We start from the raw sequence: 22,969 nt of genomic DNA, 5'->3' as shown, positions 1-22,969 counted from the left end.
GACGAACTGGGTTTGTATGGCAAGAAAAGCCTTGGCGTAAATCCTCATAACTACATGTAGCACTGCATTGTTCTTTAAAATGTTTGAAAGATGACGAGCTGGATTTGTTTGGCAAGAAAAGCCTTGGCGTAAATCCTCATTACTACATGTAGCATTGTATTGTATTTTAAAATGTTTGAAAGATATCGAACTGGGTTTGTAGGCAAGAAAAGCCTTGGCGTAAATCCTCATAACTACATGTAGCACTGCATTGTTCTTTAAAATGTTTGAAAGATGACGAACTGGATTTGTTTGGCAAGAAAAGCCTTGGCGTAAATCCTCATAACTACAGGTAGCACTGCATTGTTCTTTAAAATGTTTGAAAGATGACGAACTGGGTTTGTATGGCAAGAAAAGCCTTGGCGTAAATCCTCATAACTACATGTAGCACTGCATTGTTCTTTAAAATGTTTGAAAGATGACGAGCTGGATTTGTATGGCAAGAAAAGCCTTGGCGTAAATCCTCATTACTACATGTAGCATTGTATTGTTTATTTCAAAATATTTGAAAGTTGACGAGACAAGAAACGCCTGGGCATTGATCGAGATAGCTTCTAAATAACTTCTCGGTGGTTACAGCTTGGTAGCACGACTATTTGAGACACCAGCTGAAATCTGCACAATATGCTAGGGTTTGATTACCTGAATTATTCACGAGATTAGGGCAATTGACTGCACGCGAATTCTTGTCGATCGTCGTCAAGGCGAGCAGTGTTGTAGCAACATCGAATTGGTGGATGATATTATCACTGTAGAATAAAAACTGGTCAGTTCTTCCTCGGGCAGTGGTTGACAGCCAACAGTGAGGGTTCTTCCTCTTGGAGCAAAAACCATGTCATAGCTTTTTCGAGCAAGTCGGTGTGGAATCCGTGAAGGTCCTTGATCCATATCATCGATGACCGGTGTTAATGTTCACTAAAGCAGCGACTGTGCATAGGTCCACATTAAACGTTTTACTGCTAAACAGCATCTAAGTCAGTATTGTGACTAACTTCTCTTTTCACACGGAGGTAGTGAGTAGTCGCGATGTTTTGGCCAATGGGACTGCTTTTCCAGTGGATATCAAAACACCAGTTCAGTGCAATTTGCGAATCGATTTGTTGAAATATTGCTTGCCTTGCTTTCTCAATGAAGTTACGCCATGTTTTTAGTTAAGAGATGGGCGGGGTGGATCGTCCGTACTTTTGTTCAGTGGCGTTCCTGTGTAACCATTGTTGTCTTATCTTGAAGAATCCGGCATTCTTGCTGCAGTAAAACTTTCACCGGCGATTTAGGAATAACAGTGTAACATTAGACCATTAGGTGATGGAAATAAATAAATGACTTGAATGGGGGTTTCTAGACTGCCAAAGGGCAACCCCCTGCCACTCCTTCCATCTTGGGTGTCCCAGTCCTATCCCCGTATATCGTTCAATTAGGGAGCCTTCATAAACTCAAAGCGTTGTTGAGGGTCTTTATCAGTCGCAACCAAAATGAGCATACAATGAAAGCGTCTCCTTTTATTTCCAGGTTTGTGACCATAAGGGTGACACCTTTAGGGTTGCAGAAGTGTTGGGACCCTTATCGGCAAGAATATCGCAGGATAATCAGCTGGTATGCCACATAAACTGTACGGGTCACGCGCTTTCCGAAATTCAAAACTTCACCATCATATCTATGCGGCCAATGCTGAAACTGTTCAGTGATGTGACCTTCTTGAAAAAGTTAAAGAACCATTTATATCACAACACTGATGATGTTTAGGGGGATGGTTGAGCTGCCACCCAGATCGTAAGCAATAAAAAGAGAGGTCCCTCATTCAAATTTCTCTTAGTCCGTGAAAAAGGCGAAGAAAGGCGAAGTACAAAACGCGTATGACCCATATCAAAGAATTAAGATAATATCTTGATTTTGATGATGAGGCGCCTGATCCGGAAGATAGAATGCCAAATATTCTATAATTTCTCAGCAGACGATAGATTGTTAGTGAGATAAGCGACGAAGGCAGTCAGGAACCTGGAGTACAGAGACATCGGGTGACAGAAGGACATGCCGGATACCTACTGGACGTATCCCTGACTCCGTTTCACTTCAAGGGTAATATTGACGTTTCTCGATACTCTGAAACACTTAAGGACAGTAGAGAGATTTCCACATAGAGGGACACACCGGAACCGGCACGATGCACCGGTACTAGTTTGCATGTCGTACAATGTGTATGTTCCGCATCCAGCAAACATTGTCAAGGCAAATATAGCTCGTAACAGTTGCAGTTCGGAGCCTTATCTGTTATCTGCCGCTTTAAAAATCACAACTCGATTTAAATTGGCTTTCGGGCCTCGAGGTAAAGGTTCCTTGGTGTGACAAAAAAAACCGTTACAATGTTCAGATAAACTTTCAGCGTCGGAATTTGCAATTATTTTGTAATCAGTTTGGTGTCGCGCGCTCGCCGTAACGTTTTTGTTATAGCTGTTAAAGTCCAACCAGAATATTTAGAAGAAACAAAACAATCATCATTTCCGGAAAGTTATTTTGCCATCGACTAACCTGACCGGAACCGTCGCATCGCTAATCACCCAATTTGATCAAAGTTGACGAATGAAGCCGAGACATATATAGGTGGGACGACGGTTTCGCCGATACGGCAATATTCCATCACATACGCACGCCAGGAGCTATCAAATAGCCCAGGGCCTCGTCTAAGTCACAAAGGATGACTCCGGTGTGGAGCCATCATAACTATTTAGAAACAGAATACAATGATATTGGAGTCAGACTAGAGAACTCCATATTACACGCTGTGCGCGCGCCCCATGCCAGCCTTTCATCATGTGCTATACATTTGTCCAGAACCGGGACAGCAGCCTAAGAAATTATGGTATACACTTGGACTCCCCACCCCCACAATCTCGGTTTAGGCGCCCGGTCCGGAAGACCCATGAAAATCGTTGAAAAACATAGGAGACAGGTAATATCATTGCGATGAAGACGTAGACAGTGTAACTGGTTGATGTCTGGAAGCAGGCGCCTCTATTGGAGACTCTGTGAAAGGAGAACCACGTTTTTCAAGAGGAGATGATAAAGGCAGGTTTCGCACCCCTTGCGAAGAAGTACGAAGTATATCGACGACTTTTCTTGAACGGACCCGATTCCTCGTATAATTAACTTATTAAGTCCTGGAGATGATTTAGCGATGCATGAGTTATAGATTAACAGGGACTTGATGACACGACAGACCTTTGCAGTTCGTACTTCGTACTTCGTACTTCGTCGTTCGTTAGGGTGTTTTATGTATTTTGCAACCGCACAGACTATATGAAGTTTACCGATCTTTTGTTTACAGGGTAACCCAGCGGATTTGCTATTTTTGATATCGTTGGGTTAGGCACATTCTTCTATAAAAGAGACGAATCTCAAATCAAAATACCTAGCCACACTTAAACATTTGAAGAAGAAAAAGTTATTGTCAGGAGTTCCGCACCTCGTAGTCGGAACATGCGAAGTTTTTATTGAGATGTGTGCAACAGATATTTTTCGCATTTTCGAGCCTATAATTATGTCACCTGTATGCGGCAGGCTTAGACATTAAAGCTCGTAAAAGCCCTGCATTTTAACTCAACCAATGCAGTCCCCAAAATCACGCCTATATTTTTCACATTTTCATTTGCTTTGTACATTCTCTTGCTTAACTATAGACTGGTATTGGTTAGCGATGTGGTGCTACAAACATTCCTCGTCATCGGTTCCTTTCCCACAAACATATATGCAAACTGATGTAAACTGGAGGGGTTATTTAGTTCGATCGTGCCCGTAAAGGATATCGGCAACGACAACGACGAGCACCCAGTCATGCCTTCTCTAGCGGTTACGCACAACCACCGGTGTCGCCCAAGACTTCACCAGAGAACTTTACTTTCCTCGGTAGAATGGAAATGATCATCTTCCCACAATAGGCCTTTGCATCCTATCTGAGATACGCTTAATTAAAGTTTGAGTTTAATTCAAAACATTCTAAAGGCCTTCTGTTGTAAAGGATGGAAAATCTCAGTCGACAACGAGCCTGCTGGTGAAACGGGTCATGCAGCTAGGCGGGCTGCTCTTATAGGCCCAACGCATCATTTCTGAAGTAATTGGCGAGAATGGAAACTTATGCGTGGATGTTCCCTAGACCCGCCATGTTCCATCTTGGCCAACAAGCTTTTTGTACGGTACCCCGGCTAGATTTGTATTGACATAGCTCAGCTTTCAGACAACGCGGGACGGAGGCTACGTAGGCAATATACCGCTGGAAGTTAGGAACAGGGGCTTTAAACAGCTGACACTGGGAGAATCCGATTTGGAAAATTGACCATCAATATATAGTTAGTCAGGTGAAGAAATGTTGTCGTTCACCATCAACTATGTGTTTATTAATGAATGTTCTAAGAAGTCAAGTGTATCAACATGTTACCTCTGGCTCTATAATACCGATCACTTTCACGCAGTTTGTTTTTGATGGAACTACCGCTTTTCATTTCCATTGAAATACATGTACTTTAAAAAAGTTGTTTATTCAGTTTAAAGAGCTTTCAATATCAGTAAAGTATATGCCTAATGCCGTACGACGACAACTTTCTTACATGGCCATTCGAGAAGCGAACATTAACCCCTGATTTTATCGGGGTGATGTCCTTCATCCATGAACACATAATTGGTGTTCATTTAACTGGTGTTCATTTCAGTGTTACGAGGCATCTTCAGCATAGACAGAAGCGTTCAAGTAGAGTTATGACTACTTTCGACTTCCGTCTTCAGCTAATAATGTTAAACAGGAGTTTACTTAACTAAGCGTTCACAAATTATTATGAGTAATGAAATGGATAGCAATGAACAACTGCTAGTAGTTGATCATTAGGCTTCAGGTAAAACCAGAAAAAATAGTCAATTTAGGAGGATAGTTAAAGTGACAACGGGTTCTTCTTTGGGGTGGGCTCCGGCTAGCTTGCTAATTGGCCCTGAAGGCGGCTGGTCTGCGTGGAGTGAACCGGGAGTGAATCCGCCTCGGTGGCCTCAAGGGAAACAAGGCTAAACAGGCAATGTGGAGGAAGGTTCTTCGGAAATAAGAATGTCGGGTCAATATCTATGATTCCTGGGGGAGGGAGCAGTTTCAGTCTTGAGTTTTTTCTAGAAATCCAAAAGTTTTTTCTGCTCAGTCAACATGTCATAAAAGACAACTGGGATGGTTCTTAATTCCTCCATCCGACTAACCGACCATGCTGACCAATAGGGAGGTTATAATAGATTGAGATCAGGGACTTATCACGGATCCTTTACGTAATACGGATAGAAATGTACACCAAATTCGTCATCTTCCTACGAAGCTTTATCTGTATACGTATAAGGATCATTGCCAAGTCGCTGTTCTCAACCTCCCTCTAGTACACTGTTCGATAAGGTCAGTCTTCTCCTCAATCACTTACCATTCCATTCTTGGGAACACCGCCCAGAACTCGATTTGTAATTACGAACAGATGGACGCAGTGTGGAATGTTTTAGTGAATTTCACATTACCTTTCATAGGTCTGATATTCATCAAACAAGTTACCATAATTTACCGGTATATACTGCATGTATCAAGTCGTATCTCGAAAAATGGCGCGATCAGGAACATGCCCTCCCTGATGTCTACCCATCCGGGAATAGAGCGAAGTGTTGCAGTTGACCTCGGCACCACCATTTTGGCAATAGAACTTGACGCCAATTTCAAGGGTGGGAGTCTGTTCTTTGATTTCCAGCCAACAGCCTCTCAGGTTTTATATGCAAATTCACTTCATTTTGAAGGAGTTCGAATTGCTTTAGGGTTTCACGTTGAGGCCAAAATGTTGGCACCTGTCGTCAACCCTTGACTATGACAGTTGTATATGAACATGCTGGTCATATGGAATACATTGTGAAAGCCGTCTTATATGAAAAACCAAAATATCTCGGCCCAAGTTGTCCCTTTATCAAACTTTTTATATATATTACCGTCAATATCATATGAAAATCCTTCGCCTCTTGATCAGTTCACCTGGGGGTAATTCACAAGCGAGGAATTTTGATATGCTAGTTGCAGCCACATGGCCAGACATCTGGTAGCAGTTTGCTGAAGCAGACTAAGTGATCTGTATTACAGCCAGATGCCTTATTTACATCTTCATACACTTACTTGTTGATAGTATAAGTATTGATATACAGTAGAACTTCTCTATCAAGGACACCCTCGGGACTAACAATTGCTGTCCGTAATAGAGAGGTGTCTTCTAAGTAAAGTTTCAATGTACTTAATGATGAAGTTACTGCTGAAAACTGACATCATATCTTACAATGAATGCGAATGAAAATATTTTCATCCCATTTACATGGAAACACACAACGTATTTTATTTCTGTGATCTTATTTCAACAATGCTTTTCCAACAGAAGTGAGGCAAATATTTGGCACCAGAGGTAGACTGGTACCCACTCCTGACCTCCACCTTGTATGTCTTGAATTATCAGGAGAGGGAACCAGTTTACACCAGATGTGGGTGTTAGTTGGTCCCTCCGGGATAGTCAACAGTGGTTGGATTCCAGCAGCCATTTGCCATTTGTTCTGACGAGTGACCAATGATCGGTCGAGTTGGAAAATAGATATACTTTTATTTTTTCTTACTTCATCTCAAAAGGATCAATTCGTAGGAACAGACACTTCATTCCTACGCAATTTTGAAAATTTCTAACTAATTATGTTGACTTCTGCAGTTATTTCAGCCAGCAAACAGAAAGGGTGACCGCTATTATGTATTTATCCGTTATCCCATCCATCCACCAGATTAACTGCAAATATGAAAAGGGTGATTAGCTGTGAAAGAACATTATCACCTACAAATGAAATACATTTGGGTTCTATTTGGGACTGAAGGAGACTGAAAGGGCTGAAGGAAAATCCGTTTCTTGAAATCACAATGTACAGATATTTATTCGCTTTTTCAAACATGTAACAACAGTGCGTAAAATAATCTTTTGATAAGAATTCATGTGGAACTATTTCATCCTATACCTCACCTCGGAGAGGCTTGTTTGTTCGCCCAGGATGAAGGCTCGTTAGTTAACCCAACCCATAACAACAGATTATGTCATCATCTAACCGTTATTTGCAGCAATATTGTTTAAATAACCCCATCATACATATGATTTATAATAAGTTTTGATGTAGGATATCAAGAGTTGATAAAGACTAGTCTAGGCTAGACAGTTTCTCCCAATGGTTAGATGATAACATTTCTTAATACCCATGTTAGAATGCAATTTATCATGAATTTCATGAAAAGTATCCATAATATATCACAAAATATATACATCAAGGGCAGGTTTTGATCCACACAGTATATTTGGACCCAACACTAATTTTTGTGGTGATTACTTAGAATTCTGCCTGGCATTAGGAAAACACCATCCCTCTATTCTAAAATGCAAAGGAAAGTACAATTCCTAGCTCTTCACATTCCTTTGAGAGAGACATAAAACCAAGGTTCCTTTTATCTGGTGTCCATGGCAGTGTAAGCAAGAGACACCAACTACACCTTCTCATTAATAGATTGAGAAGTAGTTTAGTCTTTAAACACATGTTTGAAGGATTCAAGGGTTAGGAAGGCCTCCCATTTCAGCCTAGAGGAACGACGTTTTCCAAATGACACCAAAGAAGCAGACGTGTTACATTCATGTTTTCTTCTTATACAGTGCAGCTTGCTACTCGATACAAAATAAGGTTGAATAAACTATGATATACATACAGAACCTATTGGACAGAGGCTGATGTTAACCACATTAATTTCATAGCTGTTGTGAAATCAACTAAAGAATAATATCGAAAATTGATGCAAAATTATTGAATACTGTAAACCATGACATTTTCGCAAATATTAACTCTAAAATATCCAGTTCTAATGCAATAAACAATACAATTTAGTAGCAAATGCATTGTTGTCTATTGCAAGTTGAACATGGTGAAAATGACCAATTTGCCAACTTTTAGCTTCACAAGGTAAAAGTAGCTTTGTAAAACATGTAGCTTTGTAAAACAAGAGTCTAAAAAGAAAGGTAGGAAACAAAATTCTGACCCATGGTCTTGGATGAGCTTAATTTGAATCAAAATTCTTCCCCGTCCAACTGGTTATACTGGCCAACTCAAGGCTTCATCTGTACAATATATACACAAAACATCCCTATAAATTTCTTAACAAAATCAAATTTTTTAACATGAAATAATGCAAGTAGCAAAGCTGAACTCGTAGCTTTACATATATTCTTTTTACATCTCAAAAACGTTTTTAAGTTATTATTTGGAACTGAAAACTTATACATGAGATAAGGATTTTATGTAAATGTCTTTTATAATTTTAACTTGAAAATTCTTCTACGGATTCAAGATTGATGATAACTGTTTCCCTTACACAACCTTTCCTTACAATTTCACCGAGTACTGAATTGACTAAAGTTTACAAACAGATCTAAATATGCTCATTAATATCCTGATTGGTAAAACTTTAGTTAGCTCAGTACACCCAACGATGCCACATAAAATTGTGGGGAAACTGTGTCTTAAAGAAACAGTTACATGTGTGATAAAAGTCATGAATCCATATTTACAAGAAACTTAAAAATGCCACTAATGATATCAATAATTAAAAGTTGGCACCAATGCAAGCATTTTGTGATAGGACAAATCAATAACACAATTGGATCTGTACTGAAAACGTATCAAAGTAAAAAAGAAGCATTTTATATCACTCATAAAGAGTGTGTCCATATACATCTTAATACAGTATGAATTTTGTTGTGTCATGAACTGGATCTTGTTATGAGTTTACAGAATGTTACAGAAAAGTGTCACCAGATAATGTTGAACTGGCACTACTGATAATTACGAAGTTTCTGCAGCGAGCGTACATTTATGCATAAGCAATGTGCACACTCATTCTTCAAAGCTTTTTACTTTCTAAAGCAAAACTGTGTAGCACCACCTAGCTAAGGACTACGTAACCATCATTAGTACCGGCCTGGAACATCACGAGACAGTTCTCCTTTAAAATCAATGCCATCTTAGGTAAAATAATCTCACACCTTCATTGTACCATCATTTCTCTATTTCAAATTATCACCAACTTTATGCTCTAAATCACTAAATTCGTAACAATACCAACTGAATTCCATAATTCCATAATTCAGTATTTCTGTTATTCTGTAATACTTTTACAATGACACGAATTATCTAATAGGTGATTACCGGGATTTAGATGATTTGAACAACAACACAAATTCAAACACGATAGATTTCAACTTTTCAAAGATTTTTATATAGAAGAGTGTATGAAAGTGGTCCCTTTTATAGCAGTGTACTGAGTTGTACATCATAATATAATTACTTTCCACATTTAGGCCGACACTTTATATATATAAACCACATACTTGTATATTTCATAGTCCTTTATGGTGACTCGACAACAAAGTATTAAAATCACAATCACATAACAGACCAAAATGGAAATTTTGGTTCTTTTTCATTATTGACATTCTATCTGATTAAAAGCATTATTCAACTTTTTGTTATGCAGTTCCTATCTCAACTGACATCCCTCACTTTGCGTGTGTTACGCGCAATGTACTCGTAACTTGCAAGAAACCTGTGCACAACTCTGCGCGTAAGACTGCTTTCACAGTAATATGTAGGCAACCAGAGTTCAAAACTGCATGCAGCATTCAGAGCAGCAGACCTAACAGAGCATAGGATGTAACTGGGATTATACAGGTAAAAAACCTACACCTTAATGTGTCCTCGCTTGGTAATTACACAATTAAGGTCACCAAGAACTTGTAACGCTTTTCATTTAATAGTTCTACGATATTATAAAATCGTACCACAGACTTCAAATTTATACAGATGTTACAAACCACACACACTATACTGACACAAATAGTAGTTTATTGATAAATTAGATAGTTTGTTTGTCTAAAATATTATCAAAGTGTTTATGTAGTTGACATGGTTAATAGTAATTATCTGAAGAAAGCAGTAAAACCAGCCTTCGCTTTCAGCTAGCCGTCCATAAGTGGTGAAAATGAAAAGCCTCATAATTGCTTGACCTTCATCAGACTGCTGCCATCAGCACACCTATAGGTCACATTGGACACTAGACTTTGTACTTCGGGCGGCAAGAAGTGTAAACAGGGGCGAGGCCAGGAGCCGGAAAAAAAGAGCGGGCTGCCCAGCATTTTTCATCAAATTCTGGCGAGTTCCATGGCCGATCATATATGCTGCCTAAAGAGGGCAATCTGTAGATACACACTCAGAAGTATCCACCAACAGTTTGTAAAGTGTGTGCATTATTTGATGCATCAAAGAAATGCCCTCTGTCAAAGTCTTCCAACAACATTATTGCTGCCCCATTTTTATGTCATGACACTCTTCCTTAATAAAGAACATCTAATAACATGTACCAAATCTTGTATTGCGGAAGAAGAGTACTTTTGGGTTTTACTACTTCCTTCTGAAACGAGACATATGCTGCCATTTTGATTAAAAGTTACTGACACAATCATAAATGCAGATATTAATACGACATATATTTGTATCAATGTGGTTAAATATCAATTCTATATTTCTATATAATACTGTGTGACCAGAAACATACACTGTCAAAATTCAAAAGGAAAGAGATATGCAAATGATCAAGAGACGTGAAGCATCATGTATTTTATGTGGAATGAAATATATTTTGGGGATGTATACTGTTTTGTACTGTGTGTTACAGAAAATATTTGACAAATCTGATTTTTTAATTTTCACCATTGGCAAAATGAAAAAAAATACAAATATGTTGGTGATAATTTAACAATATTTTATTCAATGAATTTTCCTTTGCATTACTTCGAAGAAACAGACAATAATATTTGTGCTTTTTAAAAATCTCTTGGGTCAGCTGCATTTCGAAGTTGCAAACCAAATGTATCAAATACGTACCATAACACTCAGTAAATAATAAGAGACTTGTTTGAATCCACTACTGGCTATACACAAACATCCCACAATGGAATGTCATCTTTAGAATCACCCATCGACCGTCGCTGACTCAAATACAGGTCACTCTCAGGGCCGGAGTCCAATTCAATATCGTAGGACACATGTCCCGAGTCATGGTTCGTGCAGAGGACTAGGGGGCACGGATTGTCTTTCTCATCATTTAAGTCTGATAAATCGCTTGGGCTCTCAAAATGATCATCTTTCGCTTCCATACTTTCTCGGCCGGAACTGTTCCCAGACGTACTCGGGGACGTTCGGCGTATGATGAGATTCTCGTTGGAGCTGCATGAGGGTGTCAGGTCCTCTTCTCCCGATGCCAAGCGCACCGTTGACCCCTGCCACCTGTTTTCCAATACTTCAAGATCAACACCTGCTCCAAAGATATCCTCAAAATCATCCCCCACATCCTCATTTCCTGCGTCATCATCCTCTTCCATGATCGGAGCATTATAGTACGCCTTCATATTCTCAAGATCGATATCCAAGTAGTCAGTCTTACACAGCTTCTCGATCATCATGTCCAGGTGCAGCTTCAGGTCCGTAAAGTCTGGTCGATCATTGGGGCATTGACTCCAGCAATCCAACATCATATGATACCTAAAACGAGAAAACATTAGGACATCGATTCAAGCAATCCAACATCATATAATACCTAAAGTGAGAAAAATCAGGGCATTGACTCCTGCAATCCAACATCATATGATACCTAAAACAAGAAAAATTAGGGCAATGACTCCTGCAATCCAACATCATATAATACCTAAAACGAGAAAACATTAGGACATTGATTCCTGCAATCCAACATCATATAAAACCTAAAACAAGAAAAATTAGGGCATTGACTCCTGCAATCCAACATCATATGATACCTAAAACAAGAAAAATTAGGGCAATGACTCCTGCAATCCAACATCATATAATACCTAAAACGAGAAAACATTAGGACATTGATTCCTGCAATCCAACATCATATAATACCTAAAACAAGAAAAATTAGGGCATTGACTCCTGCAATCCAACATCATATAATACCTAAAGTGAGAAAAATTAGGGCATTGACTCCTGCAATCCAACATCATATAATACCTAAAACAAGAAAAATTAGGGCATTGACTCCTGCAATCCAACATCATATATAAAGCAAGAACGATTTGAGCATTGACACCAGCAATCCAACATGATGTAATACCTGAAGGGAGAAAAATGTGGGGATTGACTCCAGCAATCCAACATCTTATCTTATACCTAATAAGAAAGAGCTCCGACACCAGCAATCCAACATATGATACCTAAAACATGAGAGAAGTTTAATCTTTAAATTTCGTAACATCCTGAACTTAGTAATTCTACTACAAAATATTGTGAACTTTCATAGTTGGCGATTTAATTTTGACATGGGTATTTGTGGGCTCACTGCCATCTTGAGACAAAATACAGAACTAATAATATTGAAGAGGTCATGCAAACTGTATTACCTGTTGTATGCAAACAATGTAGACATTACATGTTGTTAAACCACTTTTTTCAGGGTCTGTTCCTGTAATTACATGGTATTTATTTTTAAAATACACCAGTCATTTTCTGATTATTGGCATGAACAAAGTAAATTGTCGCAAGTTGCATGTCGGGAATTCAACTAACTTATTGGGGACGGACCATAGCACATTCCTCATTTGTTTGTGTCGCAGGTGTTTTTAAAAATCTGTTTAAAGGCATACAATGTTTGTTGAATATTTGAATAATGTAATTGACTCCAGCAAGCGAGAAAAATGTGGGCATTGACTCCAGCAATCCAACATGATATAATACCTGAAGTGAGAAAAATGTGGGCAATTGACTCCAGCAATCCAACATGATATAATACCTGAGGTGAGAAAAATGTGGGCAATTGACTCCAGCAATCCAACATCATGTAATACCTGAAGTGAGAAAAATGTGGACATTGACTCCAGCAATCCAACATGATATAATACCTGAAGAGAGAAAAATGTGGGCATTGACTCCAGCAATCCAATGTGATATAATACCTGAGGTGAGAAAAATGTAGGCATTGACTCCAGCAATCCAACATGATATAATACCTGAAGTGAGAAAAATGTAGGCATTGACTCCAGCAATCCAACATGATATAATACCTGAAGTGAGAAAAATGTGGGCATTGACTCCAGCAATCCAATGTGATATAATACCTGAAGTGAGAAAAATGTAGGCATTGACTCCAGCAATCCAACATGATATAATACCTGAAGAGAGAAAAATGTGGGCATTTGACTCCAGCAATCCAACATGATATAATACCTGAAGTGAGAAAAATGTGGGCATTGACTCCAGCAATCCAATGTGATATAATACCTGAGGTGAGAAAAATGTGGGCAATTGACTCCAGCAATCCAACATCATGTAATACCTGAAGTGAGAAAAGTGTAGGCATTGACTCCAGCAATCCAACATGATATAATACCTGAAGTGAGAAAAATGTGGGCATTGACTCCAGCAATCCAACATGATATAATACCTGAAGTGAGAAAAATGTAGGCATTGACTCCAGCAATCCAACATGATATAATACCTGAAGTGAGAAAAATGTAGGCATTGACTCCAGCAATCCAACATGATATAATACCTGAAGTGAGAAAAATGTGGGCATTGACTCCAGCAATCCAATGTGATATAATACCTGAAGTGAGAAAAATGTAGGCATTGACTCCAGCAATCCAACATGATATAATACCTGAAGAGAGAAAAATGTGGGCATTTGACTCCAGCAATCCAACATCATGTAATACCTGAAGTGAGAAAAATGTAGGCATTGACCCAAGCAATCCAACATCATATAATACCTGAAGAGAGAAAAATGTGGGCATTTGACTCCAAATTCAAAAATTTCCAATCGAGTATACTGAATATAAATTCCAGCTTTTTATGAACAGTGTGTGTGAGGGTTAATGACTTTTCTGTTTGTGCTGATAAATCTAAGCTGTTGATTCACTGTTTATCATATTTTCAACAAATCTCTGAAGATGATAGCTTTGATCCTCCTTACTTACTAACAAGATAGTCATATCCAGATATGTGGCTACTTAACTTGTTAACTTTCACTAAGGGGCCCTAAATGTCACAACTACACTACATGTCAAACAAACTTTCACTAGTAAACGCTCAACAAATAACAAGGTTTAACCGGTAATTTAGAGGCCTCTATGTACAATTTAAAGTATCAAAACAATTTATCTGCCCAAAGTAAATATTTTGAAATCGGCAATCAGCTAAGTGTGGTTCAAGTAGTCCTACAAGGAGGACTTTATCACTTAATCACGCAGCGACCAGCTTGTTCATTTCAAAGAACTTGGCCACGTTTGGATTACTTCGATTCCATCATGGCTCAAAAAGTAACTATTTGATTCCTAAGGCTGAAATGAGAGGCCTTCCAGACCTTTTTGTACCTTTTGAGCAAATCAATGAAAGATAATGTTGTAAGGGGAGACCAGGAGCAAAGTTAGCTTTTTAGTGATTCTGAACTTATGCATAGTAATGCACTTTACCTATGCGAGTACAATGCAGCCACGTATTACTATGCATTATTGTGCATTTGGGGGTAGGGTGTTGTATTCATGAAGGAAGAGCCAATAAGTTTGAAATTGCTGGTAAGGTTCTCTTACAAATCTTTGCTTTGACCTTTCATCTACGACATTTTAAAACTGACATGATGATGTTCTCCTTATGAAACAAATCTTTGAACAAACTCCTAATAACTGTCTATGATGGCAGCTCAGCCGATGATAGCATTGTGAGCAACTGGTTTTCAGAAACTGTATTTTTCTAGGAAGAAATTCCTAAAGCTTCTTGTCTAGTGGAATATGTCCTTTTTGACAAAATTTCTTAATGGAAAGTAGTGAATGATATTCCACAGACAGGTGAATGGTAAAAGCCAAATTGCTTTCCTTTGCATCATGACCAGGATGTTTTAACCGGCCTGAGTACAAGATGGGTGATATTTTCGTGAAATATTGCTGCCATTATCTGGTGCAACCTTTCATTCATCCGTCCAAAACCCACAGCACCAAGAATGTCAGCAAATTCATTCTAGAGCAAGTCTGCCTCCAAAACAATGAGGATGGAAATTAACTTGTCATAATTTTTTTCTCCACAGAAAGTGCTTTTTTAAATTGAGTGTATAGGGAGGCTCCAGGTAGGACAGATTAAGTTACACCAAGTAAACCAATAGGGGTCTCTCGTAAACAGCACACTGAAATTACTTCTGCTTGAATGGGGGTATAGCTGAAAAAAACATATCATGTAATCTAGCAGCCATTTTGGCTTTAATATAAGTAGCCATTTTGGATTCCAGGCAAAATCCAGAATCATCCAAAGAAAGCTATTTCAAAGGGGATGAAACCACTGAGAAAAAGTTAATGTCTAAAGTATAGAATTTCCTCGGCTCTGGTCTGCCTAACAGTGGTGCATAATGTCATTTGCTAGAATACGGTTATTTTGTCACAAAGCGGCCATTTTGCATTTTTGGGTGACCATCTTGTATTTGAGGCAAATCCAGGAAAAGGAAATGTTCAAGTATGACAAACCATTGGAAAACCTCAACTGATTGAGGTAGATCTGCCGTGACAGTGGCGCTGGTTTCATTCAAAAACACTGCTTTCCTTTGAAGGCGGCAGGGCATCCATCTTTGAGAAGCAGGTGGCCCTCTGGCTAATGGCTGTATACTCAAAAGATTGCTCTTTTCATGCTCGGTTACCTGGAGCAAACCACTATGAAAACATTAGCTTTCCTCATAGTCATAAAAATGTAGTTAGCTAGAGTGGCTGGTGATTTTTGCTGACAGGTTTGCTTTAATGCTGTGAGGGTCTGGCCTTCCTCACCACCTGTCCGAAAGACGCTGTTCTGGGAAACCTCTAAAAAGCATTACTTTTAAACAAACATCGGCTGGTTGTTATGCTAACCTGTGGTAGTTTGTAAGTAATGGACAAAGTTAACTCTTTGAAAATTAGACCATAAACACTGCCACAAGACTATGAAATACTCAATCCAAAATAAAAAGACACATATGCTACCATTAGAAAGTGCTCACTGAGACCTTTCAAATGAGTTTCAAGTCAACTGGTTTTGACGTGTTGCTATTAACTTTGTGTCTTGTCAACTGGTTTTGAAGTGTTGCTATTAACTTTGTGTCTTGTCAACTGGTTTTGACATGTTGCTATTAACTTTATGTCTTGTCAACTGGTTTTGACGTGTTGCTATTAACTTTGTGTCTTGTCAACTGGTTTTGAAGTGTTGCTATTAACCTTGTGTCTTGTCAACTGGTTTTGACATGTTGCTATTAACTTTGTGTCTTGTCAACTGGTTTTGAAGTATTGCTATTAACTTTGTGGCTTGTCAACTGGTTTTGACGTGTTGCTATTAACTTTGTGTCTTGTCAACTGGTTTTGACATGTTGCTATTAACTTTGTGTCTTGTCAACTGGTTTTGAAGTATTGCTATTAACTTTGTGGCTTGTCAACTGGTTTTGACATGTTGCTATTAACTTTGTGTCTTGTCAACTGGTTTTGACGTGTTGCTATTAACTTTGTGGCTTGTCAACTGGTTTTGACGTGTTGCTATTAACTTTGTGTCTTGTCAACTGGTTTTGACATGTTGCTATTAACTTTGTGTCTTGTCAACTGGTTTTGACGCGTTTCTAACATTGAGGGCTGACAATGGACAAAGAAAGTTACAACCCTTTGGAAGCTCAACTATCAACAATGCCACAAGAGTTCCAAAATAACAAGACACATAATGTTATCATCACAGAAAGAGCTCATTTTGAGCTTTTAAACGATGTGTCATGTCAACTGGTTTTAATGTGTTCCAAACTTTATAAATCTTACAATTTTAGGACAATTTCCCAAGGTGGAGATGTCACCTTTAGCCGAGAAAGGGTTAAACTGACAGCTGAAGGCTGACAATATGATCTGAATTCGCTCAAATCTGGCAACACTAATTGAAATACCAAATATGAATAAGGATTGAAAATATGAAACAGTTTCCCATTTTCAACCACAATTTGAACAGGAACGATCCAAGCGATATTTCATGAATTATCCCACTTAGTTTGACTAGCTCATTGTGTTGGTTTTCGTGAACATTATGGTGCCTTGGTGGTCTTCGACTGATACGATCAGTTCACCCTGTGGTGTGCCGTTTCCAATGCTGGTACCCTCTCCGCATTCACGACCAAAACTGGGTTCCAATTACAGATTGCTGCCCAGTAATGCCCTACCCTAGGCTCAACAACCTAAAATTACAACTTCCATTCCCCATGACCCCAGATTCAATACCTTTCTCCAAAAACTCTTTGTCTATATTTATTTTTTTCATTACAGTGTCCTATTACAGTCCCAAGTCTTAGCAAAGGAGCTCTATGTAGCATCCTCCTGGTTCACTGCTTTATTAAAGAACCAATTGAAATCTGTGTTTCTTACATAAAAACGAGAAACATTCACCACCTTCTCAAATTTCAACCAAGATTACTCATTTGTCAAAAATTTTGCAAATTGAGAAATGTGTGCCAAGTTGGCGTGTTTCGCCTAGAAGGCTAATAACCCACAAACATTGTTAAGCCATTAAAGAGCAAAGCTTGGGTGAGCCATGTAGCAAAACCTCGTCATAATTTCTTTGTCACACACTGGATAGTTCGAGATGTTATCTTTAAAATTGTTCAAGATTTCCCGATAACATTCAAAATACTTTTCACGCTGAATGGACGTTTTCCGGTGAACATTTAGACGTTTTTAATTCTGCTGGGTTGTTTTCAAGATGGTGTTCTGGGAAGGTGACATGATTGGGTGTGTGGGATGTTGAAATAAAGACGTATGCGCGAAATTTCTTCAAAACTTAGCTGGATATTTCACCACATTATGACACGTTTGCGTGTTATCCAAAGAATCGGTAAAATACTAAGGAATACATCGAATTCCTCCGTAATTGCGTAGTTTGTGAGCAAAATGTGTGAAGAATCGTGCCTTCCGCTGTTTTTTCTGACACAGAAATACCCAAGCCTGCTCGCTTGGCATTTAAGAGGGGACATTTTTCACTCTTTCCTACCTACGTTTCAACACCCCTACCTCCAAAAAGTTTTTGCCCCTTTACGTTTCTCGACCACTCACCAGTCTGGCAAGGATCACCGTTTTGCAAGTTGTTGCTACTTCTGCCTTACTTCTGCCTTGACCTAGATCTATGCCCTGGTATTTTTCATGGCCTAGTCAAATGAGAAAGGTTCGATGGGGTTGTCACCAGTTCTGGTCAGGTTGGGGTATTTCCAACTCCCCGAACTGGCGAGAACTTGCAAAATGGAGATCCTTTGGCCATGCTCACATGACTTAGAAACTTAAAACTTGTTGTTGCCAACCACCGAGATGTTGCTTCTGCACTTATCATGTGCAGTGGTGTTTTTTGCAGGAGTCCCAGTTCAAAGATTTCAGCAAAGCTAGGTTCAGCAGATTATCAACAACAGCACGCGGTCTGGCGAACCTCGCAGCATGGACCCTGGCGTTTCAGTTCAAAGTTGCATGTTCAGAAAAGCAAACCAAATGCGTCTTTATCACAATCTTGACAAGTTCCCTACATGAAACAGTATGTTGAACTTGCCGCCGCGGTGTTTTTGCACTACTTTTGTGCGGTTGCCTTTCTTGCTTACGCACCATGTCCTCTCGGCTTGTCGAAGAACTTTATGGCGGAGGTCTGGTTAATGTCAAACATCCCGACAACAAAGGGGGTGACAGATAGACTTGCAAGGAGGCTCAAAGCAGACGGTAGACTGAAGACAAACTGGGCCACATTTCGTGTTCACACTTTTCAATCAGATGAAATCCTTTCATGTTGGTTAGGAAGAATTATGACTTGATTTTATCTTGAAAATCAAGCGTCGTTTAGTATTCTGAGTAAATTTGTCATAAAATGTGTTAAGACCTAGTCAGAGACATCGAAATGTTAACCATTGGGTAAAACAAGTGCATTAGGCCCTTTGTTGTTCAAGTACATTGTTTCTGTAATGTCTTGTAATAAATACTCCCTCAACAGACTTAAGTGACCACCCTCCCTATTAAGGACAATTGATTGTGATATGACAGTTTTTGAACTCAACAAATTTGGTTGGAAAAGGAATTTGGCCGCCCCAGGAATATATGTGGGGCTGTTTGGATGTCTGCTGGGTATATTCAAAAGCAATTCCAATGAAGATATTCCCTGAACTAACCCGATATGCACAACTGCCCTCTCAAAATGGTGGGAAGAACTAAACCCATGGACAACCCTGGCCATCTTGCAACCGCCAACACTTCACACTTTCTAACGCACTGGTGCTGACATCTGGTGCAAAGTGTAGGACACAGAATTTGCCCCCAGAGTGAAAACTGTCAAAAACATTTTCATGATCATCTGATGGAAAGCTGTTATTGAGAATGTTCTGATGATAACAGTGCCATTTATGTCAAGATAAATCCATATGTTTCCTTAAATTTTCAAGAAATATAGACAGATTTTGAGTATATTGTACAGGGATATGGCAGTGCCCTGAGCAAAAAAAATGAAAACAAGCATTCATGTGAAAATGCAAAATATGAAAAACTTCAAAATAAGCCTCTAAAATTGTTGTTTTTTGTTCGATTTCAAAAATTCAAAGTTCTACGGACAGCTGAGGTATACATCTTTCCATTTCTGCTGTCACAAATTATGTTTGGGAGGGGAAAAAATGGAAATTCTCCAAAAATCGATAATATCTCATCCCTGTTACTTACAATTCATCATCACAGTTGTCTGGCTTTTCCATCCTGTAGCCCATTTTCAACTCTCGCAGCAAGTCCTTGTTTGAGATAATCGGGTATGGAGTGCCACCTAGTGTTATAATTTCAAACAACACAACTCCAAATGCCCACCTGAAAGACAAAAACAAATTTAAACCTTTAGATTGGTGACTAATCTTGTCTATCGTCAAGATCAAAGAGTATAAGGTCAGCAGACTGCTAAGGCCTTCTAAATCAGCCCTTGTGGAGTAGGTGAGATGTTCTTCCACATCACATAACACAAAGCCCATATAAGTCAACTGCCAATGAGCATGTGAACACCGACATAGTAAAAATGAATGGGTCACTATAACACTTACACATCACTAGCTGTTGAAAACGTCAAATCAAAAATGGCCTCTATCGACATCCACTTCAGCGGTAGTTTTCCCCCTTTTCTATTTACATAAACTTTATCATCATATACATAGCGCGTCAATCCAAAATCGCTGACTTTCACCATTCTGTTCTCGCCAACGAGGATGTTTCTTGACGCGAGGTCGCGATGAACGAAACCCTTCTGGGAGAGGAATTCCTGAAAGGAGAAAGTTAAGGGCATAATGAGCTTGGCCACTTGGAATGGATGCATGATACAAGACGCCATTTCCTTTCCTTTACTTTTTGAATGTTGATACAAAAGTATGTTTTCAATCCCAGTAGTCATCTTTCATTCCGAATCGAAATTATCAAGGCCATATTGTCACAATAGTGTATCTGCAGCAGTTGGGTAGTCTTATAGATTGTTTTGGTCTGAGTTGCCAGTTACAGATCCAAAGGGGGGGCCATGAAAGGTTTGCTAAAAGAGTCTGGTGAAAGAGCCCTTACCATTCCTTTAGCAATCTGTCTGGCGAAGGACAACAAGTCTTGATACTTGAGTCGGTCCTCCTCATAGTAAATATCACCATCCTGAACACCCTCCTGTTAAAACAATCAAAATCGGCATAAATTCTATATTGTCAGTGATTGCTCAATACTAGTCCTGGCTACTTACTACCAAATTTAGTGTGATGGGTCACATAATGCATATACATTGCGATATATCAGACACTTCATCAGACTCCTCGATCAAAATGCTGAAACATGTAGTGCTGCCATCTCTCGTTCCGTTGCAAAATGAAAAGTGAGATACGTCAGTAGCACTGTGAGAATTTGGGCTTTGTCTCAGATCGGAACAGGGACCACACAGTTTGGGTTGATGAAGGGACAGCCGGTGTCCTTATAGGGACAAAATTAAAACAATTTGACAGCAACATGCACACTTGAAACGAGAATGCAAGATTCACGAGTTCGCCCCCACATTGAGGAGGCAGAGGCCTCATCAAATTTAGATCAGGACGTCAAAACAATGCTGAATGATGATATGGGTAATTTTGAGATGACCTACCCCCTGCATTGAGTTCCTGTGCTTCCTCAAATAATGTAACAAGTCGCCATTGGGCATGTGCTCGACCACGAGACACAGCGGCTCCTCTATCGTACAGCACCCGATCATATTCACAACATTTTGATGGCTGCCCAGTGTCTTCATCAAGTGGATCTCGCGGAGGAACTCCTGCTTCTGACACTTGTCGGCGTATTCTGAAAGAAAATGAATTTGTAACTGATAATGTCAATGCCAGTTGTGTATGAATTTGTAACTGATAATGTCAATGCCAGTTGTGTATGAATTTGTAACTGATAATGTCAATGCCAGTGGTGTATGAATTTGTAACTGATAATGTCAATGCAAGTGGTGTATGAATTTGTAACTGATAATGTCAATGCCAGTTGTGTATGAATTTGTAACTGATAATGTCAATGCCAGTTGTGTATGAATTTGTAACTGATAATGTCAATGCCAGTGGTGTATGAATTTGTAACTGATAATGTCAATGCCAGTTGTGTATGAATTTGTAACTGATAATGTCAATGTCAGTGGTGTATGAATTTGTAACTGATAATGTCAATGCCAGTGGTGTATGAATTTGTAACTGATGATGTCAATGCCAGTGGTGTATGAATTTGTAACTGATAATGTCAATGCCAGTGGTGTATCAAATAATGTAAGAGATCTACTCCGCACTGTCTTATTCTTACCATGCAATTTTTTCACAGCCACAGTCATCTCTGAGCAGCCATTAGTTGCCAAATCCTTGGCAAACGGCAGCAACGTCACACTGTCATTTTGAACATCACAGAATCTCAACGTGGCCATATAGACATGGCCGAATGCACCTTCACCTAGTTCATCTTGTAAGTACAGTAGTCCATAGGGTATCTCCCACTTGTCAGTGTAGGGCACGGCCCTGGTTGGGGAAGCTGGAGGGCTGAAAAACAAGGGCAAGATTATTATACAGGATTGACACCAACAGATTGCCTGTTTGGTTATGGAACTCATGCATGCTCAGTAATTCGAAAAAAAACTTTTAGAAGAAAAGTGCAAAATTTCTGTGCAAATGAAAAATGAGCAATGAGCTGATATCAGTATATAATCCATTGAAGTGGACCAATACATGTCATTACATAGACAATAAAAACATTGAGACCCAAATGTGTGGTTTAAGCTGTAGAGTTTAAAATACAGTAGAACCTCTCTATTAAGGACACACACGGGACTGACAAGTGCTGTCCTTAATAGAGAGGTGTCCTGATTAGAGAGGTCAAATTGAATGGAAACAACCAAGTTGGGACCAAAACTAGTGTCCTTAATAGAGAGGTTGTCCTTAATAGAGAGGTGTCTGCTAAGGGAGGTTCCACTGCATATTGGACAACTTCACCCCACTCTGAACCAATGTCACCCCGGCTTATGGTATCCTTAAGTTACTGACCTCTCCTCAACTATCCTGACCTGATTGTACAGATTGTACGATTCCGTAAAAGCTGACCCCTGCTGCTCGAGATGGAAAAACTTTCGCTGCCGTCTTATACCATAGATGGTGCCAACGATTAGGACCACCATCGCACAGATCGGGATGGAGATGTAGATAGCAATGTTCTCGCCTCGACTGTTGTCTCCATCGTGAGCTGCTGAATGATGGAGAAGTCAAAAAATATCATGACAA

General features: G+C 39.3%; 1 protein-coding gene across 1 annotated transcript; it reads right to left on the bottom strand.

Annotated features, from left to right (window-relative positions):
• Window positions 1-10,329: 10,329 nt before the first annotated feature.
• On the bottom strand, window positions 10,330-22,122 carry LOC135484624 (tyrosine kinase receptor Cad96Ca-like). Its single transcript, XM_064766258.1, has 6 exons — window positions 22,005-22,122; window positions 21,313-21,506; window positions 20,754-20,846; window positions 20,249-20,463; window positions 19,884-20,021; window positions 10,330-11,694 (listed from the first exon to the last, which is right to left on the bottom strand). The coding sequence occupies exons 1-6, from the start codon at window positions 22,120-22,122 to the stop codon at window positions 11,085-11,087; spliced, it is 1,368 nt and encodes a 455-aa protein (XP_064622328.1). The 3' UTR covers window positions 10,330-11,084.
• Window positions 22,123-22,969: the final 847 nt, after the last annotated feature.

This window comes from Lineus longissimus, chromosome 3 (genome assembly GCF_910592395.1).
Source record: "Lineus longissimus chromosome 3, tnLinLong1.2, whole genome shotgun sequence".
Taxonomy (NCBI): domain Eukaryota; kingdom Metazoa; phylum Nemertea; class Pilidiophora; order Heteronemertea; family Lineidae; genus Lineus; species Lineus longissimus.
This window is presented reverse-complemented; position numbering and strand designations above follow the sequence as displayed.

Excerpts from the sequence above, each read along its gene's own strand:
- LOC135484624 (XM_064766258.1), bottom strand. The coding sequence starts at position 22,122 with ATGGCCACGTTGAGATTCTGTGATGTTCAAAATGACAGTGTGACGTTG. Across the intron at positions 20,847-21,312 it reads ACAGGAACTCAATGCAGGGG|GAGGGTGTTCAGGATGGTGA; the intron begins GTAGGTCATCTC and ends TTGTTTTAACAG. Across the intron at positions 20,022-20,248 it reads TTTTCAACAGCTAGTGATGT|GTGGGCATTTGGAGTTGTGT; the intron begins GTAAGTGTTATA and ends TTTGTCTTTCAG.